Source organism: Pelobates fuscus, chromosome 10 (assembly GCF_036172605.1).
Source record: "Pelobates fuscus isolate aPelFus1 chromosome 10, aPelFus1.pri, whole genome shotgun sequence".
In the NCBI taxonomy this organism is placed as follows: Eukaryota; Metazoa; Chordata; class Amphibia; order Anura; family Pelobatidae; genus Pelobates; species Pelobates fuscus.
This window is the reverse complement of record NC_086326.1, coordinates 92,852,752-92,874,230: the sequence shown is the minus strand read 5'-3', so window position 1 is coordinate 92,874,230 and position 21,479 is coordinate 92,852,752. Positions and strand designations below refer to the sequence as shown.

At 36.7% G+C, this 21,479-nt stretch overlaps 1 protein-coding gene across 3 annotated transcripts in view; it reads right to left on the bottom strand.

The window, feature by feature from the left end:
- Positions 1 to 1,235: 1,235 nt before the first annotated feature.
- The window catches only part of RASGEF1A (RasGEF domain family member 1A), a 385,023-nt gene continuing 364,779 nt past the window's right edge, over positions 1,236 to 21,479 (bottom strand). For all 3 annotated transcript variants that reach the window (XM_063434053.1, XM_063434054.1, XM_063434052.1), the window contains 11 exons: positions 18,143 to 18,271; positions 15,396 to 15,533; positions 12,761 to 12,982; positions 12,453 to 12,527; positions 12,057 to 12,149; positions 9,784 to 9,886; positions 7,328 to 7,407; positions 6,306 to 6,497; positions 3,680 to 3,803; positions 2,592 to 2,664; positions 1,236 to 2,345 (listed from right to left, as the gene is read on the bottom strand). In XM_063434053.1, the coding sequence (XP_063290123.1) occupies positions 2,321 to 2,345; positions 2,592 to 2,664; positions 3,680 to 3,803; positions 6,306 to 6,497; positions 7,328 to 7,407; positions 9,784 to 9,886; positions 12,057 to 12,149; positions 12,453 to 12,527; positions 12,761 to 12,982; positions 15,396 to 15,533; positions 18,143 to 18,271 (1,254 nt within the window). In that variant the 3' untranslated portion in view covers positions 1,236 to 2,320. The remainder of the gene's footprint in view (positions 2,346 to 2,591; positions 2,665 to 3,679; positions 3,804 to 6,305; positions 6,498 to 7,327; positions 7,408 to 9,783; positions 9,887 to 12,056; positions 12,150 to 12,452; positions 12,528 to 12,760; positions 12,983 to 15,395; positions 15,534 to 18,142; positions 18,272 to 21,479) is intronic.

Genomic DNA, 21,479 nt, shown 5'->3' with positions numbered 1-21,479 from the left:
CGGTTGTTTTGGCGCCATCAGGTTCAATTAACCAATTAGAACTCTCCTAGGGCTATCTAGACTCCCCAAATATTTGGTTTGATTACCTGTCGTGGTATCTATTTATTTGGTTTATCCAAGAGTGCGTTTCTTTATCTTGTATTTCTGGCTTATTGACCGTAGCATTTTCTTGACCTTTGGCTATTCCTAACGTTTATTTGGTTTTCTGTATCCCTGACCTCGGCTTGTCTTGTACCAATCTATTTAGCGTTTAGTCCGGCCATTCGCCTACTTTTCTTATTAGTATTTGCTTTCCTTATCTTGCTAGTTGGATCCAATCTATCCGTGACACTTAACAATTCAAACTGTGTCTGTAGACATTAATCAGGAGGTCAATTTGAGGAAGCAAAACAGAAGACACTGACTAACTTTGAAGCAATTCTGTATTTATTTATGCAAGCACACCAGGTCAAACATAGAATACCCTGCTTCACAGTACAGTTTTGATTGAGAAAGCTGGTTTGAAAGAAACAATAATTATGAAATCATACAGCATACCATGGAATGCGCCAGATTCAGATGATGCAATGAGAGCGGAGCCACTTGATGTGTATATGAGAATGACTTGATTAGTGTGGTACACTAATGGGTAAAAGCAACAGGATAAAGGGAAAACTTTCCCTTATTACCTGGGGCTTAAAGGACACACACAGCTTAAAACAGACTGTAAGAGCTGCTTTATTTACTGGAACTAAAGCAAAGAGGCTGGAAATTTAGAAATCAAATGTGATGTTGGCTGTAGAACTTTTCTGCAGTATTAGACATACTTTACAACTCTTTTGTAGTGTGTAATGTAAAACCGCTGAAAAGCATTATTTTACTGATTTCTGACAAAGGATGCGAGTCGTGAAAAAGAATTTAAAATAAATAAACAGTATAGTAGTAGTAGTAGTATTCGCAATATACTAGTTCAGGAAAAAAATTGCAGATTAAATTATTTTTTTCGATCTTTTCCAAAAGAAGTTGGATAAGTGGCAGGCTCACTTTGGTTCTAATACCTTTGGAGTGCTTTATAAAGATCTTGTAAAAATATTTTTTAAAAAGGGTAGGTTATAACTGGAAAGGATGTGGGAAAATTGTATGAAATTTAAAATGACACCAATCTGCCTCTTAATTTGTGGCAAGTCTAGTGTGCCTTCTGGAAAACCGTACAGCCTTGTAAAATATGTATGTAACAAGGTGTATTGTATCCATCCTTTTCTAAACAAAATGGCAATAGAAGAATGATTTCAAGCCTCTGCTAAGTCCAGTGAGTGACTGCATGCGGTCAGTCATTGTGGTACGAATCACACTGTATGACAAGATACAGCTACAAGTCCTAGAAAAGCAGCTAGTGGCAGATACTAATGTCACTCCACACACGCAAATGTGTCCATCTTATGAGCCCTAACTCTACCATAGAACATTGAAACAATGAAAGAATGATCAAGTTAATGTTTTGCAGAAATATTAAAGGCACCCTCACCGAACTCATTAGTAAACACATATTGAATACCCCCCCATCCCTTTTGTTCCAGGCTAGAATCTGTGTTCCAGTGTTAGAAAGGCAGCTAGATTTTTTTTTTTAAACTTTGGAGGGAAAAAAAAAAAGGGGGGGGGGGAAAAAAAAACTACAAGCGGCACATATTAATGTAAGTAAAATATGTGTGTATTTCCAACAATCTGTTTTATTTATTTTTTTCCCCCTCTTCTTTTTTTCTGGCACATGTGCAAAACAAATAAAACATAATTGACTGCTGTGTAAGAATTGCAGTATGGATAGAATTTCTACATTTATGCAGCAGCAAATGGTTTAAAGGGATACAGTATAAGTGCCTATGAAAGCCCCAAAAATGTATAAAGCCCCCCAAATTTGAGTAAACGAGGGCCCTGCCCTTGTAACAATATATTAAGGGGGTTTAACCCTTTCGTGACCTTATGGCTTATGCAATGCATTTTCTCTGCACTTTACAGGTACAAACCTCTGCATTGTGTCTAAGCCACACCAGCAGCGTAGGGTTAAGTAATAGTTTCCGTAAAACCATAAAAAAACATAATTCCCTTTCTTTTTTTTCTTTTATATAAGTGCGTAAAGCATGAAATATATATTTATATCATATTTATATACCATTATTCTTTAGTCTCGTAAAAGTTTATATACAAAAAAAACAGTAGACCCCCCCAACCAGTGAGGACAGTCTTCCTGACCATAACGTTCAACATGAATCAATATAATTAAATAACAAAAAAAAACAACAAACAAACAACATTCTTCTGTGCTTCGGACTTCTTGCAAAGTCTCTCAGGCCCTGTTTAAAAGCGTTGACCTAAAAAAAAAAAAAAATTATTACATCTTTTAACAATTATTTATTTCAACTACATATTGTTCCATTAAGACGAAAGATCAAACTTCAAAGAATAGTTTTCACATTCCACATTTGGGATTCATCCAGGCTCAAATATATTTTTAAGGAAAAATGTGACCTTGCTTTTTACAAGTGTACTGTCTCCTCCACCTTCCTTGGTCTTTCTAGCATATTCTTAATAAGCAATCAACATCAAAATATTTTTACCTGAGGGATTTCCAGCTGTCTTTCTCCATGTGATTGTCTGGACCTTCATTTTCAAAGGAAGCGACAAAGAGTGCTAAAAACAAACAGAATAAACAAACACATATTTATGATGGTTTCCAACTCTTTTGTTGCATGGTTTACTCTTCAGGAACAATATTATAATATTGTTTACTTTTTTACTTTTACTAAACTCAGCTGACCAAAGATGTGATAACCCTACAGTGAAAGTCACATAGTTATCAATTTTGTTAGAAACAAACTTGGGAGATACATTTAACTGGTTCTCCTAAGACATTTGAGAAGATAATTTTGCAAAAACATGCAATAATAGATAGGTATCTATTACTGCTAGAATATTTTTTTTTACACTCCTCACTTACCGACCGGGTTCCGTTCCTACGACCCGGTCGTACAACAAATTGGTTGGTAAGTGAGGAGTTAAGGGATTTCCTGCTCTGGTGCGCTTTGCTATGTTAGGGCAAATTTCCCCGAGAATAGATTTAAGGGATTCCCTGCTCTGGTGCGTTCGTTTATGTTCGAGGAAATTTCCCCGAACATAGACGAACACAACAGAGCAGGGAATCCCTCTAACTCCCACGACGGCTCGCACTTACGACACCGGTTGTAAGTGCGAGCCGTCATTAAACGAGGACCACCTGTATTTATAAAGTGCCAACAAGTTCCATAGCGCAGAACAATAGGTGGGCTAACAGACATGAATTTGCAACTAGACGAGGTAGATGAACAGGAAAAGAGGGTGTTAAGGGTCTGCTCAAATTATGTGATTTTCTAACCAGTTCTGGAACTATACAGCATTTATAGGGAAAAAGATATTATGTAATATACCCACCTCCCAAATTTATGTAGAGAAGTGACATCATTTTGCTGAAAAAAGCTTAATTTGAGTCAGTAGTGCTGTATAATAACTATGATGCCACTCTACACCCAGATTCCGAGCATCAAGGAGGCTACGAACATATGAGTGCTCTAACAAGATATCCCTGCTAGTTATAAACTTTCATTAAGTAATTGTTGCCTTCATGCAAGAAAACCATCATCATTTTAATTGTGTTGATAAGGCTATTTACCTTCTTCACTGTAAATTGGAGTAGTCAGAAGATATGTTTGGATTTTCTTGTCTTTTTCGAACGGACATTCCACTTCCTTCCACGTTAAAAAGTCATGAATTTGCCTTGAGATCTCCCAGAATTTCTGATGTAGAAAATATAATAATCTCACTTAGAATAGTCAGATCTACATGCACAGAATAGTAGGTTTAAACTCTTGCAGGAAATAAATGCACAATATAGTTATTAAAAAGGAGTTGCTACATAACTGGCGCAGTCATTAAAAATGATTTGTGCATGTCTAACATTTTAACCTAGCATATTTTCTTTAATAACTTAAGTGTACATTTTTGCATTTGCTAAGGTTTTGAACAGATAAGAGAGCAGTTAGAGGCTGGGAGGACAGTCCTCCCCGGGTGTTCACCTGCAGGGGGCTTCTGAAAATAAAAAACAGAAAATAACCCTTCCTCTAGTGCCACTGCTTGTAGAGAGGTGACAGACACATGTGAGGCCATGCAGATATGAAGGAGTTAGAAGGACAGGAGACCGTCTTTGGTTGCTTGGGACCAGCTTGAAAACAGTTGGGCAAGACTGTTCTTACAGAATAATTCCACTAATAAGGTGTAGTGGTTATCATGTATGGAGAATCCCTATTTTTTTATTTATTTTTTTGGTGGGGGTGGGGGGTGAAGAGTACATGATTACCGTAGTAAATCATTGTATTAAGAAAAATTGCATGCAAGAAACAAAGAAAAACATTTGTGAAATTAGTCAGACTCAAGCTCTTCATCCATCTAAATGTATGTATTATAATTAAAAAGACTTATATTTTGTATCTGCTGCCTGAAAATAATCACAATGTAGCTTTGAGTAGTGTAAAAGCTGTGTATGCGTCTATGCAGATTCACCCTTCCTTACACTGGCAGTCTTGTGACAGTGGAATCAATATATAATCCATGGGATTTACAGTGTAGGTTTACAGTGTAGGTGCTATGTAGTCAAGTTTATTTGTTCATTCAGAACACACCACACACTTAGTCATGCATAATGAACATCAACAAACAAACAGTGTAAGTGCCTGACAATTGGTACCAACATTACAATAGGCCCTGCCCCATTACCCGGTATCTCAAACACAGGTCCAAGTAATTGCAGTTATATATTGGATATAGAGCAGTAATACTTAAAATAATAACCACTAGATGGCAGTAGAGTGTAAAAAGGGAACATTTTATTTTATATACTGCCAAAATCCCAAAGTATTCCAGCATGCAATGATACCTTTTTTTATTGGACTAACATGATATTTCAAAGACAAGCTTTTGAGAGTTTCCTCTCTTCCTCAGGTCTGAAGCAACACTGATCAATCCGAAAGAGTTTAACACTTAAAACAACTTAAAACAACTGATGTTAGAGAAGGGAAGGGGGTGGGGGGGCGGTGAGTGGGGTGTCATAAATAGCAGAAGATGTGCCTGAAATACACATCTTCTGTATTTATGACACCCCACACACCCCCTCCCTCCCCTTCTCTAACATCAATTGTTTTGAGTGGGGTATCATAAATAGCAGAATATGTGCACTTTCAGGCACATCTTCTGCTATTTATGACACCCCACTCACCGCCTTCCCTTCTCTAACATCAGTTGTTTTAAGTGTTAAACTCTTTCAGACTGATCAGTATTGCTTCAGACCTGAGGAAGAAAGGGAACTCTCGAAAGCTTGTCTTTGAAATATTGTTAGTCCAATAAAAATATATATCATTGTATACGGCAATTCACACCAGTCAAGCCACAAGACTTTCTTTTCCCACAGAAATCTCCCTTTAACAGTGCTCTCACTACTGCAAGGGATTCTGGGTAGGCGTATGCAAATAAGCTCAACAAAGAACCAAATTTTTGCCTCCTAATTCCACTTCATACATGGATTCCTTGGAGTATGTGTCTGCTGTATACAACAGCTTTGAAACACAACTCAGGAAGAGAAGCAAAGCTAGTGAACCACTCATGGACAGCTGTTTCGTTGTTAATGCAACTCATCAGCATGAGGTTGGTTAATGGCTTGCTATAGATGCTTAGCATTACTTGTAAAGTACATACCAACAGAGTTGTGGTGGGAAAAAAAAAACATGTATAAAGTAGAACTATGAGGCAAAAATGTGGATCTTTGTTGAGCTAATTTGCATGTGTCTACCCAGAATGCGCCTACACAAATATATTGTGGGGGACCACAGATCCCTCTTTCAGCGTACTTATACTAGGGTACTGGGAATACGGGACCAGTCACTATCCTGAGTACCAAACCACCCTATCCATTTAAACTTTTGACAGTGGTTCAGGATGTAGGCAATCACATGTAAGCTCATGTGACAATCTACAATGACTTCCATGTGAGATGCTGTAAGTCCAGGATTTTCTAAGGAACACAATGCATGTTGCCTAGATCTATCCGGTAAGACTTAAGGAAATTAAAATTTCCCTTCAGAATGACATCTGAATTGCCAGGTAAAACCAAACATTAGCAAAACATGATGCTTGGGATTTCAAAAAAGCTGACTTACAAAATGCCCATATAATCTCTATTAGCTAGGCTTCAAAAGGTTACAACCATGACTTTTTTCCCAATGCAAAAAATGTAAAGCCATAGTTACCTTGAAGTTGATGTGTCCATTAGGTAAACAGTTTGAGTGGATCTTGTGCAAGAAGAAAATATCTTTGATAAATATGTTGAAAACAGGAATGACTATTTTCTCGCGACTGCTATTGGCACTTTGGGATCTCTGTGTTGCCCCCTGCAGAGCTGTACGATAATTACAGAAGTTGCTTGATGGGTCCATGTGATGCTATAAAATACAATCGCCAGTTAAGCAGCCATCAGTATCACTGTCCCCACAATACTAAATCATATCTTTATTCTTAAAACATAAACTGAAACTGTTTTACATTTCATCACTCATACACACAGTCAGACATTAGATGATAAACCTTTACATCTCAACAAGCATTTTAATGTCTCCAGCAAATACATTTTATGAGTATTGTGTCAACAGCATCATGTTTTACATGAAGAAAAACAATCCAATATTAAAATGTAATCATATTTTTAGACACTAGATGGGGCTATTGCTTGGCTCAATTTACACCAGGAAACATGATTACAGCTGTGGTCTCTCTTAGAGTAGGGTCACATTCTCTTAACAAGTACCATAATGAGAAGTGACAAGGTCATAAGGATCCACTATTAACATGGCTAGACTTGACATAATGCAAGTGTATACAATGCCAGTTATGAACTCGAGGATAAAGGTTGGTCACTGATTTGATATCCTATTATATATAGTGGGATAGATGTTCCTTTAGATTTTGTAATGGATCATTCTGAATTCTGCATGCAGTATAAATTCTCTTAGATTTGAAAACATAACATTTCAGGAAACATTCAAGGAAATGAGAAAAAAAAACACACAAAAAACACAAATATATCTGCTTATCAGAGCGCTTGTTACACTTTCATACAAACACGGCCACATAGCTACAATTATGTGTACAGTAACAAAGTTGCTATTTTGGTTTCTGCCGGATGGTGTTTATATGTTCATAATCATATCTCAAATAAACAAAACAAAAACAAAACAGAAAAAAAAAACAATGGCTGTTTTGATGCTAACCTTACCTCCAAAACATCAAACTTGGCTGTTTTTACTTTGGACCATGTTTTCTTTAGCCTAGCGACAGGACTGAGGTTCATCCCAGCTTTAAAAAAAATTTAAAAAATAAATTACATGAATAAAAAATAAAATAATAATTTTTAAAGCATTTCTTGCAAGAAAAATGTAATAAGCCATTCCTTTTTATAACTGGTGCAAAAGATCCATTAAAAGGCAATTTGGTATCCTACCGCACCTAGCTTCTATCCCAAGGTATTTCTCGTAAATGTTTTATTATATTCTCTACAGGTGAGGAGACCAACTGCTTTATAAATATTGTATGGCCGTATCTTGTCTCTACAGGTACGCCGATTTAAATAAATGTTACATTTTCGTTATAAAGATTGTATGGCCGTATCTTGTCTCTACAGGTACGCCGATTTAAATAAATGTTACATTTTCGTTATAAAGATTGTATGGCCGTATCTTGTCTCTACAGGTACGCCGATTTAAATAAATGTTACATTTTCGTTATAAAGATTGTATGGCCGTATCTTGTCTCTACAGGTACGCCGATTTAAATAAATGTTACATTTTCGTTATAAAGATTGTATGGCCGTATCTTGTCTCTACAGGTACGCCGATTTAAATAAATGTTAAATTTTCGTTATAAAGATTGTATGGCCGTATCTTGTCTCTACAGGTACGCCGATTTAAATAAATGTTAAATTTTCGTTATAAATATTGTATGGCCGTATCTTGTCTCTACAGGTACGCCGATTAAATAAATATTACATTTTCGTTATAAAGATTGTATGGCTGTATCTTGTCTCTACAGGTACGCCGATTTAAATAAATGTTACATTTTCGTTATAAAGATTGTATGGCCGTATCTTGTCTCTACAGGTACGCCGATTTAAATAAATGTTACATTTTCGTTATAAAGATTGTATGGCCGTATCTTGTCTCTACAGGTACGCCGATTTAAATAAATGTTACATTTTCGTTATAAAGATTGTATGGCCGTATCTTGTCTCTACAGGTACGCCGATTTAAATAAATGTTAAATTTTCGTTATAAAGATTGTATGGCCGTATCTTGTCTCTACAGGTACGCCGATTTAAATAAATGTTAAATTTTCGTTATAAATATTGTATGGCCGTATCTTGTCTCTACAGGTACGCCGATTAAATAAATATTACATTTTCGTTATAAAGATTGTATGGCTGTATCTTGTCTCTACAGGTACGCCGATTTAAATAAATGTTACATTTTCGTTATAAAGATTGTATGGCCGTATCTTGTCTCTACAGGTACGCCGATTTAAATAAATGTTACATTTTCGTTATAAAGATTGTATGCGTTTAGATGATGTGGCTATTGCCACTTGAAAGAAAAGAAAAAAAAAATCCTCCTATGTATGTACAACCTTATGTAAATAGTTTTCAGGTAGTATATTGTGTACTACGGAACAGACGTCACCCAACACTAAACAACGTTAGTCAGCACATTCTACAGGTGTATTTTGCACACGAAAGGAACGTACTGTGCAATAAGCAAAATCAATCATTGCGTAAAAGCACAAGGCTTTGTGTATTTAGTGAAATATGAAGAATACAAAAACAGAAAAAAGGATCCTAGGTTTTTGTTAGCGTGAAATAATAGATGGGAGAGGAAGACGTATGAATAGAAAAGAAAACATAAAAAAAAAAAAATAACAGGTGATAGAGGGGAATAAAACCCAGAGGAAATAATCAAGAAAAATAAATAAATTTAAGAATGGCAATATAAATGCCAGTGTAAAATGTAACTCAATAACAAACAAAGTCTGCATTATGAAATCGTAGTTCGGAATGACCAGCCAAATAACTTGGGACTCCCTAATTTGCTTTGGAACTAAGGGAATTGACAATAAGGGCTTTAGAACAATAACCTTCTTATGTAGCAAATACTGGATGTTTGTGAGTAAAGTAAGAATTCACAAGCTTTACCAGAGAGTTAAGAATTGAAACTAATGGTTAACTGGTTGAAGTGTGAACATTCATTACTGCATTTTAAAATCAGTGGCTCCTTATTCCACACTCTGTTGCTTACAATGGAAGGGATCTGGAGGGGTTCTATGAGCTTGAGCAAGTTTATACATTTGATTTATGGTACAATGTTTGGTTTGATAATTATTAGAGCAGTAGTGTAACATGTCTGTAGAATAATAGCTGTTGAAATAGCTGCAGGAGAATAATAGAAATGTCTAAATATTGAACAAAACAAGGAACGATCCCAGTTCTCTTCCCAGCCATTTCAGGATGTCCACAATTGCATGCTCTCCTCAAATCTCAGATATGAAATATATGCTCCGGGTGCAGAGTGTAATAAGTCTACTACAACAACATGCTTCTCTAGCTACTTCTTTGGATCAGTTTATTGCTCTTAAAATGTAAAGTTGGCTGTTTGTAATATCATATCATAAAATATGTTTGCTTACATATGATGGCCATCATGGAGTTGAAATTGCCAATGTTGAAGCATTCTCTAGCCACATCAATGAAGAATTCCATCACTCTGGTCCTCTGTTTTTTTTTCACCACCTGTCAGGAAAGATACAAGATGGGCGTTATAAAATACACAAACAATATGTCAATTGGCTGACAATCTGCTTCACATAGTACATAGGGTACTTTCAGGAACAGAAACAAGTTGGATAATAAACTTTATCTTGCTGGTGGGTTACAAATGCTTTAAAAGACATTCCAATATCTCACTCCAAGTGTCCCCTGTACCCACATATGCATGGAGCATAATGATGTCCTATGAATAAACCCAATCTCCAAATCCTTAAAGTCGGAGAAGCTCAGGCGGAATTTGACCTTTGGAAACGCATACTTGGAATTTATGCCAACAGTGTAACAATGTCTTAGGCTCTATCCAATACAGATTCCAATATCTCCGCACATAACGATTGGTGGCAGTAATACCCACATTCACATTCTTCTGATTTCTAAGTATTGGCATAGTATGTGTTATTATCCAGTTTTAAAACACAAGGGTAAAGATTCTATTGTACATATATCTTCATTTATAGTCATGCAATTTGAGATCACACCTCCTGAGAAATAGAATGCTTTTTCTAAGAAAGTTCACGCATTATGTATTTACATTTCCTCATATTAAGCAACATGCATGCTGTGCAAACTGAATTGCCTGTTAAAAGGAAACCGTATTCAACACTAGTCTGCCACAAACACTGCCAAATTCTGCAGCCATTCTATGTATAAGAGCTGTGGGCTTATGTTCCAAGGCACAAGCTCTCTCCTAAAGAACATGTAGGTTACCAGTTATGATGTGTACTAGATCAGTCACTAGGGCATTTTCTAAGAATGTCCATTTGGAGAGAGAGAGAGAAAAAAAAAATGATGCTCAGTGCATGTTACAGTTGTAAGGCTTTAAACCATTAAATGTTTCAACATTTGAGTGTCAGTACAATTTTTATGTTGCTCTGCTCTCTAGCAATAGAATGAAGTTACATTTAACAGACTTTAAGTGGTTGTTATTTGTGGGGTCTCTGCATTTTTTGCACAGGAGTACAAAGTGAGTCTATGGAGGATCTATCAATATCTTCCATAGGTAATGGGAATTGTTATAGACAAACTATGCAACAATACGCAAATTACCAAATTTAAAACATCTTTAGTTTACAAAAACGTTGTCTTAGAGGGGATATGATAACATTATACAAATATATTCGGGGCCAATGCAAACCATTGTGTGGAAATCTATTCACACACCGGACTTTACATAGAACACGAGGTAATGCGTTTAGACTGGAAGAAAGAAGATTTTGTCTAAGGCAAAGGAAAGTTTTTTTACTGTAAGAACAATAAGAATGTGGAATTCTCTGCCTGAAGAAGTGGTTTTATCAGAGTGCATACAGATGTTCAAACAGCAAGTAGATGCATACTTGCAAAAAAAGAATATTCAAGGATATAATTTTTCAATGTACAGTAATAGCTGCTTGATCCAAGGATTAATCTGACTGCCATTCTGGGGTCAAGAAGGAATTTCCCCCTAGTCTCTTGAAAAATTGGAAGTGCTTCAAACGTTTTTTTTTTTTGCCTTCTTTTGAATCAACAGCAAAAAACAAATGTGAGGGCGGCTGACCTTGGTGGACGCAAGTCTCTTTTCAGCTATGTAACTATGTAATAATCTCACACATATGCAATAAGGAATTAACTGCGCATCGCGTGAGAGCATGTCTGTTCCCACCAGCTTTTGGTTCCTTTTCTGGCTTTTGCCAAAGATTGGATATTACATGAGACAATGTATTCCCTGCTTTGTCTTGTAAACATCTTTTAATTGCATTGGAATTTCAAACAAATCTTCTGAAAAGTGACAGAGTCCCTTAAATCTGGTAGCAGAGATCTTCAATCACGAAAAAAGGCGTTTTGTTCCATGACAATACTTAAACTGACTCTTAGAATGCCATTATATCTGATTATGATACTTGCTTTTTAATTATTATTTTATTATTTATATAGCACCATCAGATTCCGTAGCGCTGTACAATGGGATCAAAGCATTTACTACAGATATCTTTAGGGTTTTGTTTTTTTAGCACGGATAGATTTTTCCAGTAGTTTCTCTTTCATAGTAGAAGTCAATGGTGTCACTTCAAAACCAGTCATTACAGGTGCCAAAATGTTAGTTTAATAAGGCCAAAAAAAGATAATTATACTCTTGTGTTCTGCATAAAGATCTTACCCTGCAGATCTCTGTAGCCACCAGCATACTGAGGCAGTTAAACCAGTTGTCATACGCTTCTAGGTTATAGGTCTTGGTGACATCACTACGGCACTATTGGAGAAAAGAGAAAGAATGTTCTGAATTAGTCTGTGTAAGGTGTTAGCATTCCACATGGATTCATTGCAAGAAACTACAAGCATTTGTTAATGAAGAAATGTTATGCTATGTAACAACGTTTGGAAATGGAGTACAATGTAATCTTGATAATTATGGAAAAACAAGCAATTAATGGGTAACATGAAATGACAGGCAATGCCTAGATGTTTCTCTAAATTTATTACATTACTTTATTACTTTAGAAACTGTTAATGTATTTTCAATGCGCTCCCAAACAGTAATTAGAAGAACTTCTACCTTGTGGTTGTCCAAGCAGTCCATGTGACTAATGACCTGCATTAGATCTTCAGGATAAATGTTTCCTAGTCGTTCCTGCAAAGAAGACCTCCGTTATCATATCATTCAATATCACATTTATACAAATACTGATGAAAAGGCTTTCAGGATCACACAGCTTCACTTGCCTCCAACAATTATCAGGAAAAAATGAGCAACGATTTACAATGTATTATGCTTACACATCACTTACAACTGTAACATCATAGGAAGAAACCGGGTCAATCCCAACAAGGCATCATACATTAGAGACACTTAGAGATTCTCACCAGTTCAATAGAAGTGAGCTGTTGGGCTAGGACTAGTGGATCTGCACACACACTTAGTATGTCCTTCTGGGATGGCTGGGGTTTTGTTTTCAGGATAGTTCCTTTATCGGCCACAGGCTGACGAATCTTTTCTCGAATTTCCTGATACTGACCACGTGTGGATAGGGCGAGCAACACATTCTGAGTCATCTGACTAATGCTCTTCTTGATGGTACCATTCTCCTTAAAAGGAAAAAAAAAACATAATTTCACAATAAATAACCACGACTATGGAAAAATGTACATCGTGTATAAACTGTAGTTATCCTGTTCGAAAAAGCAATAAGAAACCACCGATTCAAGATGGTGCAAAAGGTCATAGATCATAAAGTCCTCAACTCGATTATTTGAGCATTTAAATGTATAGTTTCACAATATACATCCTTGTCTAAAATGTACAAACACATGTACTTCAATTATATGTGTTTTAATAATATATCACATACTTTCTTCTTTCATTCATTTGTCTCATTACAGATCTTTTTGTCACTATTATTATTATTATTATTATATTATTTATATAGCGCCAGCAAATTCCATAGCGCTGAACAATGGGCATTAACACTAAAAGAATAACCTACAACATTATGGACACATTTGTATCCAAGTGGAAAGTAGATATGTGGCAATAGCTTAGGCAGTATGTCTGCTGATACCACCAAAGCTATAATTTTTCCAGTAATGTTTTGTACAAATTTTTAGAGCAGTTTTATAATATCTAGCAAATCAGGCAATCAGACCTTCAAATGCAGGATACACAGGCAAAACGCACGGCGTGGTTAACAAAGCAGCACTAAATAATTATATATTCATCAATGCACCACTAATAATAATGATTAGTGATGTCCCGAACCATCGCATATGTTCGCCCGCCGCGTTCGCCACAAACAAGCTATGTTCGCCACAAACAAGCTATGTTCGCCAGCGAACGGTTCCCGGCGAACAGTTCGGGACATCACTAATAATGATAATAGAATATATAAATCCTACCAACATGTGTCTGATTTTCTAGAGCAAGGTGCTGATTAGTTCTATCCAGTTCTCAACAAGCTTATCATTCTGTGAAGTGAGCCAACATGGCTGCTGCATACAAATTATTTCATTGTTTATTAGCAGAGTGTACTTCATGTTCTGTGGCTCATTCAGTCTCAGGGACAGATGGCACAATGATGATGTCCAGAGACAGCTCTTTCTCTGTGAATCAAGCTCTCCTAACACATTACAAAAGCTCCTTTCTTACGGTCTGCCTTGTGTAGGCAAGCAAGAAAACAGTCAGACAACTGAAATGCAATCTAATTGCAGGATATTATCTGTCTTTTTACATCAGAAACTACACTGTTCTCTAATTTCTCTGATTGATACTGTAGGAGTCGTACTGCCACGCTGGTGTATGGTTTGATTAACCCATTAAATGCCTCTTCTCTTCAATGTCAGCTTCAATAAAGAACTTGGACACAGTTCCCAGAAAAAAATAGACTTAAAAATGCATCAATTTTAGAGATTTGTGATGATATATTAAAAAGATGGTAGACCGATTTTATACCGGCCTTCTTCTCTACAAGTCAGAGGATTGTATTTACACATATAAATCCATGGTTGTTAGTAGATGTAGATACTATTAACTGTTAAATATAAAAATATGTTTTTTAGTCAAATCAGATTACCACTGAAATCCACTGACATACTCAGCATATTTCTGTAAACACAGTAACCCCAAATATTTGCACTGCCTGGATACTACTGCTAATTGAATGATGTAATGGAAACTACACTCAGGTGTGTTATGACATTTACTGACATATATATGATGTGGGATGCCAAATGTACAAAATATGTTCAGCTGCACAACCATACAGTTTTAAAACATGCAATTTAGATACACAATATACCTTATATAGGCGATTTTGGTTATCTGTGCCCAATTACTAGGAGTAACTAGTCAGAAACCAGGATCCAAATTGAACTCTGCTGACCTGTGAAGCATTGCGTAGCCATGTTGTAGGAGAGAAAGGCACCTTGGCTTGTCAAAACGTTGTTTGTTTGTGACTTTTGTCCTGTTCTGGTAGGCTACTGATGTAAATGTGTATAATGTATGTTTAAATGTTAATGTTAAATTCTAGCCTTATCACTTTTTGTTTGTCCGTTTATATGTTAGATTAATGTATTGTTATATTGCTTTGTAAATAACGTTGCATTTATATTGGCAGTACATTGTTTGGTGTACATCCTGGTTTTGTGTTTAGACATGTTGCGCATGCACACATGGTGGAGGATCCATAGGATCTGTATGTGAAAGGATCATATGCTCAAGTATGTTAGGAAAGTTATCTATATTATCTTGGACAGTATTTTACCACTCCTTTCACTACTAGAAATGTAAAAGTCATACAGAGCTCATATCGAAAACCCATAAAACGTCACCATTTTTTATCAACACAAAAAGCAAACCACACCTGCCAAATTTTAGAATCCATCTGATCCTTTTCCACTTTTTGTGCAGGTGTGTGATATTTTTTGAGTGGACACATCCTTAGAGATAAACCAGTCACATCCCAAGGTACAAAATAATACTTAGTGCAAAATCTGTTCTTCTCACCTCATCACATTGGGTAATCCTCTGTGCAATCTCCTTCAACTCTTTTCTGGCCCTTTCATCTTGGAAGTCAAAGGGGAAAGTTTCCGTCCACTCCCTTAGCAACTGGATAATTTTTGCAGCAAAATACTTGAGTTTGGCCTGGAAAATTAAGCAAGATATGTTGTAATAAGCGGTTTTCAGACATCCAAGATAAGCATCATTAGGCACTTCCCTAACCAAAAAAAACCCAAACATCTTAATCCCAAAATATATATATGGAATCAATTTTAATGCCATCTGTATCAGACTTTTTTTTTTTTACTGGACCTTATTAAAGGATATTGTGACCAGCTTGGAAAAAAAATCCAAGAATCTAAGGGTAACTCTTCCAAGGCAAGTATGAGACTGCTATAGCTGCATAGGCAACACTATCTTAGGGCTAAGTCATATCTGAAGCGATTCTATTGAGCTACAAGTTTGCAGCTTCTACTGTCTAATTGATAATCAGTGTATTATTGCCTGTGCATCACTTTTCGATTTCTCACTTTGCATCCAGGGGACTTCCCTCCCATTATATCTACAGGACACACTCAGTGAAACGGTTGCTAAACAGATTCATGATGGTATTTTAGATAAGGAAGTTCCCCAATCCAACTCATTATTCATATTCTAATAAAAGAAACGACTTAACATATGTTAACACAGGGTGTTAACCATTTCAGTCATAGCCAGATCATCCATTTGGGGACCACGGGTAACTCTCCAGTGCTGTTTGAGAGAGAGTGTGTAGCTACATTTGTTTTATGATGTCAAAAATATAAACATATTTTATGTATGAGTTAGTAAGATGGGTATTGTTGTTCATCTGTGTGTTTAGCAGATATTCACTTTTTTTGGTGATCAACCTGAAGAGTTGCTTGTATAACTATATGACCCTGAGCTGGGCACATTCACCCCAATTTTTTTTATAAAAAGCTAGGGGATCCAAGTTATGCAAATACATTGTAAAACAGAAAACATTCAGTGCTTTCTACAATCTCGAAGGTGATTTTAGAGTGACAGCATCTAATATTTAACTGTGGTTTCTTTACGGATATGTGTCACACAGAAAAAAAAAAGTGACAAAAACCATATGATAGCAAATGTTGGTCTGCACTTCACTCAGTTATTCCACGAAGGAAGTGTAGGTAGATTACAACGCAAGAGGTGTATGTTGCTTCCTGTATCGGCCTGTGTGAGAGGCTTCGTCACAAGTAGAAGTCACTAAAGGGCTTACCCTTAACTCTCCATTAGATTACACATCACATCACGCATGAGGGGGAACTGACACTTTCTCTTTCAAATGGTGGAAACTTTCCTAATCGTCACAAGTTCCATACTAATTTTAATTGCCTGCCTACTCAGTGATGACAAAGGAAGAGGGTAATGTGAAAAGAGAATTTTAAAATTATTTGACATTAGAGGGACAATGTTTATTACACTTTTGTAAAAGATAATTCAGAAATAATTAATGGATTCATTTTTGAGTTTGCTGTTTTCAGTGGAGTATACAGCAGCTGACTTAGCACTGCACAGACTGTACACCCCTTATGTCCCATAAAATACATGAGGAATGCCAAGTGTGTCTGTATGTGATTTGCTGTCCAGGCACAGAGCCAAGGGAAGAACTTCACTTTTGAAAAGGGAGGGGAGTGCGCTGTTTGTTGATGCAGAGACCGCTGTGAACATAAAATGTCAAGCACTAGCCGGCTTATGAGACTTAGGCAAAGATTTTGGGGTCCTTGGCTATGGTGTTATCTGGAGAAAAGCGCTACCAGTAAGCATTTATCCTTGCAGTAAAAAATAAATAAAATACAAAAATCACTGTGATAGTGAAGAGCATTGATAGTAGACAGATGTAGCACAACTGAACACCATGCAAACATCCAAAGTCATTACAGTATGATTAAGGGGGCTGATGTTTAGGTGTGATACCGGACTTCAAAAAGCGGAGATCAGACTTTTTGTATATCATAGCCCCGCTAAATGCACGCTAGACTGCTGCATAGTGCTGCCTTTTATATTTATATATACAAGCTACACACACGCACACAAGCTCAAATAATACATGGCAGAATTGGACAAACAGCTAACTATTTCTCGCTGTGGGTTCTGTGGCATATATTGGTGGCAATAGCTGTACTAAAAGCTTATGTTTGGTAGTAAATACAGAAGCTTTATTAAGCCTCACTAATAGATTTGAAAAACACATAATGTCATGTGAGATACATTATAAAAGCCACATGCTGTGAATAGAAGCTAATAATTGTTAAAAAGGGACCTTCGGATTGTTCACTGTGAATGTTACATATTGAAAAGTGATACACATTGCTCTAGAATCTAAAATAATTCTAAATAAAAGAAATGGGTAAATATGTGTAATAGATCATTTGCTGTGCAGTATTCAAAATTACCCCAATCTTCAACCTAACAGTTCCTCCTGCATATGGTTTAAAATATTGTTTCTATGGTGAACTCCACACTGTTATCACAACATTCTAGCAGATTATGATAAGATACAAACTAAAGGAACACAGTAAAAATGCATGAAAAAAGCACAAAAACGAACCGATCAGAGAAACAAACAGGGATAGGGGTTACGATTTTGGAGAGAAGGAGGAATACTATGAGAGAATAAGATGATTAGAGCAGGGAGAGATGAAACTTTACAATAAAAAATGGGATTCCACTAAAGCTTAGCATTACCATTCTATCTCTGCTTCCTTTACCTTATCAGCCTCTGCTCCTGCTTCGAGCTGCTGCTTCTGTTTGATACAGATATGTCCCACTTTAGCGAGGATTTCATGGGGATGGATGAAGACGCGGGAGCTCAGCAAAAAAGTAAAGATGTAGGTTCTCTGTGGGAAACACATAAAGTCAACAATTTATTCCTTCCATATTTGAAACTAGTCATTAAAATGTATTAGTAGACTTATTTCAGGCCGGAATGACCCAACAAATAAAACTTCTGGCTTCAAAGTATTTACATTGAAAGTTATAGATACGTTAAAAGGGAAAGGAATTAAATCATCCCTGATTTTTAATATATTGTATAAATAATGAATAAAACAATAATGGTAAAAAAAATTAAATATACTTAATATCATACTTCTTTATTAATACACAGTATAGAGGGTCTGCTTGCTGAGTCCTCCATCACCACGAAGAGACCTCTAATCTGGAGAATCTCATTATGGAGTCTGTTCTTATCCTAAAAACCTCTGTTATCAGGGATATGTTGTATATCTCCCAGGATCAGTTCCAAACATCACATAGCAGGTGTGGTATGGGTGTTATCAGACTTTAGAATAGTTTCATTCAATCAATCAGTTTGAATATAGCTTAGTTCGCCCTATAGTGTTTTGAAGAAAAACCTAAGCCCAAGCTGTGTGTGTAGTACAACTGAAGTTAAATGGTTACTTCAATTACTAAAGTGGTCAACAAGAGTTCCTGGGCAGGTTTATATCAATTCTGTGCAAAACCTGCATCTGATGCCAGCACGCACAGCGAGCTGGTATCAGACAGCCTATGGCGGCACAAACTCTAAGGGGTATTTTTCTAAACTCCAACACACTTATTAACCCTAAATGATCACTATAGTCACCCAGACCACTTCAGCTGAATGAAGTGGTGCCAGGTCCCCCAGGTTTTAACCCTGCAGCTGTAAACATAGCAGTTTCAGAGAAACTGCCATGTTTACATTGCAGGGTTAATCCAGCCTCTAGTGGCTGTCTTCGCATTGAGCACGCAGAACGTCCATTGGAAAGCATTGAGTAATGCTTTCCTATTGGCTGTTTGAATGCGCGCGCACGGCTCTGGCTGCATGCGCATCTGGCTCTACTTGGAAGCGGACGTCAGAGGGGAAGGAGAGGGCACCAGCGTTGAGGGAGTCTGGCACTGGATTAAGATTAAGGGGGGCCCTGAGGGTGGGCGGACGTAAGGATTATATAGTGCCAGGAAAACGAGTTCCTGGTCCTTTAAGGGGAACACATGGGGAGGGTGGTAGAACTGTAACAAGACTGTGTAGAACAAAAGCAAATGCAAACATACAAAATTAAGCCCTGCGTTCAAACTCCCACTACTACTAGTTTGCTTTGCTGTGGCAGGTGAGCTTACACTTGAATGGCCATTGGAGTGATACTAAAAAAAACCTCCAGTTATTTAATTGTGCATAGGGATTTGGGATAGTGCCCAAGAAACTTTTTGTTTTGTTTTTTTAACTTTGCAATAATGTAAATCTGTGACATGCCGAAAGTAACCATTTGACTTACTCGGTTTTGGAAAATGTGTAGTCTCAGGGCCTCAATTTCTCTTTTCATTTTTCTACAGCAGCAATGTTACCAATGATTTGTAAGTATGACTTCAATCTGGCACGGTCGCATAATAAATTGGCGCTTTTTAAACAAATGATAATTATAACCTTGTAACACTGCACAAAAATATGTTCAGGCTCAGTACACATTTTGCAGCTTGAAGCATCGCAAAGAAATAATTATCCGATTCATTTATAATCCATAACTGTGTTTACAAACTTAACTGTATAGAATAAACAAGTGTGGGATATTTTCTGTAAATTACACTCTATAGAAATTCTGTATAATCACTAGTTTGTCATTCACTAGCTTTTCAGTGGATTCCTGCAGTAGAAGGGCATAGTCCAGAATTACCAATAGGACAATAAATTTGAACAGCAAACCAATGATTATGGTACTGTATTATTGTATTATTGCTATGATACAATATTATAGGCAAGTGAAAACATCTACTGATTATTGTTTTGAACATTCCCACACTGAAATATGAAACACGTACAACAATATTTATCAAAAAGCTTGAAGCAAAGGCACAATACAATGTGAAAACTCAATTTTATTTAAAGTTAATGATCCTGGGTATAAAAGGGTTAGCTTAAGCACCATAAGCACTTTGAGCTCTCTCTGCTTGCAAGTGGACTATAGTGGCAGCAATTTACAAACTGAGCCCACTACAGCTGTCAACCAAGCACACTTAGTTCTAGACCAGGGGTGCCAAAAAGGTAGATCCCCAGATGTCTAAAAAATACAATTCCCTTGATGCTTTGCATATCTTTGGAATTATTTTAGAAAGACAAAGCATAGTGGAAGCTGTAGTTTTAAAACATTTGGGGATCTACATTTTGGAAATCCCTGTTATAGACTGTCAGTGCGAATTCTTTCCTTGTGTGTGTAGTGCGGGAGCATTTTGTTTGCATCTGCAGACAGACCCACTATGCAATGCACCAAGAGACACATTAAAAGCCGAGTAACTTAAAAGTAAATGTAATTTAGCTACAGCCCTTCTCCAACCCATGTTATGCACCAGCATCTGCAAGCTTTATAGGCCTTTAGACCTGACAGGTCACCTGCTAGAGCCTACACTTAAATATAAACAGTCCAAAAGAAATGCCCTCCCTGGCCAAATTAAAGCCCTAAATATGCCTTATATTTCCTTAACATTTGTAATACAAGATAACACCTGTAAGTTAACATGGAAGAACGGTTTTCCAAAATGTGTGCAATAACGTTGGCATGTCTGTATCCACTCCTGTCTGAATTTTCTTTGGCTCCTTGCTTTGCTTGATGTTTGCTTCTCATTTGTTTGCTTAAAAATGCTTTTTCCCACAGTCAGCTCTACATATCCTGGCTCAGCTCACTCCCAAGTGATTACAATGTGTTTTCTTACTAGTGTTGCCGAGTATGGCCCTCCCAACCTCTGTTTCCAAGCGAAAACAGTTACCTTTGAGAATTCTAACTTGCTTTATTAATTAGGCTGTCTAGCTACTGCCCACATTAACAGCCAGGTTCCTTTCATAAATAAATCAAAGCATGGAACTCAAATGTTATCTTATATAAAGCCTTCACACACCAGAGGATTGACAAACTGATCGTGGGTTGTTTTTCAGTCAATCCAGGGGTACTACATCTGCCAGTTTATTCAATTCATTGTCTCGTTTATTGTTAAAATTCCTCCTTTTATAATATTGTGAAGCACAGAGGAATTAGTTGGTGCTCATGATAATAATATATAATACATCCGTAAATCATGGTA